Here is a 1,125-nt window from a genome sequence, read left to right as displayed (position 1 = left end):
TTCTTGCACTTGCCCTTCTTCGTCTGGTCCGCGCAAAGAGGTTTCTCGATGCACTCGCGCCTCTTCCACAGGCAGGCCTTGTTCTTCTTGCACTTCGACTTGCTCGTGTAGAACTCGCACTCCGAACTCGACGTGGGCCTGGGCGTGGGCCTGGGCGTGGGCCTGGGCGTGGGCCTGGGCGTGGGCCTGGGCGTGGGCCTGGGCGTGGGCCTGGCGTCGTCGTATGAATAGGAGTAGCTTGCGCCAGAGTCGTTGGCGCAGTCGTTCGTATCGGTTCCGTAATCGCAGTCACGCGGCTCGTCGCACTCGCCGTCGTTCGCGTACCGACAAGAGTTGGCGTCGTCGTCGTACGTGTCACCGGCGCCACCGCCTCCGCCGCCGCTGTAGAAGGGGAGCGACATCTTGTCTTCCGGGATCCACGACGAGTAACCGTCGCCCGTTTTGAAACTATCCTCTAGCCCGTGTTTCATGCAAAACCAAGAGTCCAAGCAGGCGCAGGAGTCGGGGGAGTCGTTCTTGCAGTGGCACGAGTTGTCGCATGCGCACGTGTCGTCGCCAGGGAAATTCTGATTAAGCCGCTGTGTGTAATCCCCCATCGATACCTTCAGAGCCTTTATCGCGTGATGGTACTTGTCCGAGCCCTTAATTGAGGTAACGATGTCCTTGGGATGGTAAAAGCGCAAGCCCTTGATCGTGCAGGCCCTGGATTGCGCCCAGTGCGTCCGCGGCGCGCCGAACGTCACCACGCCATTCTTCCCGTCCCCGTCCTCGCCAAGAACTTCATCGTTAAATTCCGCGTAGAGGGTCGCCGCAGCCCCTCCGAGAGAATGCCCCACCACGAAGTCGAGATTAAGACCACACTTGTTTCTGAGATCCTCCCGCTCAGAATTGATGCTTCTTTCGAGAAGCTCCATATACTCCAAAAAACCTTTGTGTACCTCTACGCCGGTCCGTGTTTTTACTTCATCGTCGTAATTGTAGTCCCAGTCTCCCCCCCAATAGTCGTCTGTTCCACGGAACGCCAGAACAACCACGCCATCCTTCACAAAAATTTTCGCAACTGCTGAGCCGTCTCCGTAATTTTCTTCGATGTGCTCAAACTCCTTCCACTTCTTGAAGTCCTCG

At 57.4% G+C, this 1,125-nt stretch overlaps 1 protein-coding gene across 1 annotated transcript in view; it reads right to left on the bottom strand.

Annotated features, from left to right (window-relative positions):
* Positions 1-882: 882 nt before the first annotated feature.
* AURANDRAFT_63745 (hypothetical protein) overlaps positions 883-1,125 on the bottom strand; it is a gene marked incomplete at both ends in the record, with an annotated part of 8,715 nt that continues 8,472 nt past the window's right edge. The window contains one exon of the mRNA XM_009038226.1: positions 883-940. Coding sequence (XP_009036474.1) covers positions 883-940 — 58 coding nt within the window. The remainder of the gene's footprint in view (positions 941-1,125) is intronic.

Source organism: Aureococcus anophagefferens, assembly GCF_000186865.1.
Source record: "Aureococcus anophagefferens unplaced genomic scaffold AURANscaffold_8, whole genome shotgun sequence".
Lineage (NCBI taxonomy): Eukaryota > Pelagophyceae > Pelagomonadales > Pelagomonadaceae > Aureococcus > Aureococcus anophagefferens.
This window is presented reverse-complemented; position numbering and strand designations above follow the sequence as displayed.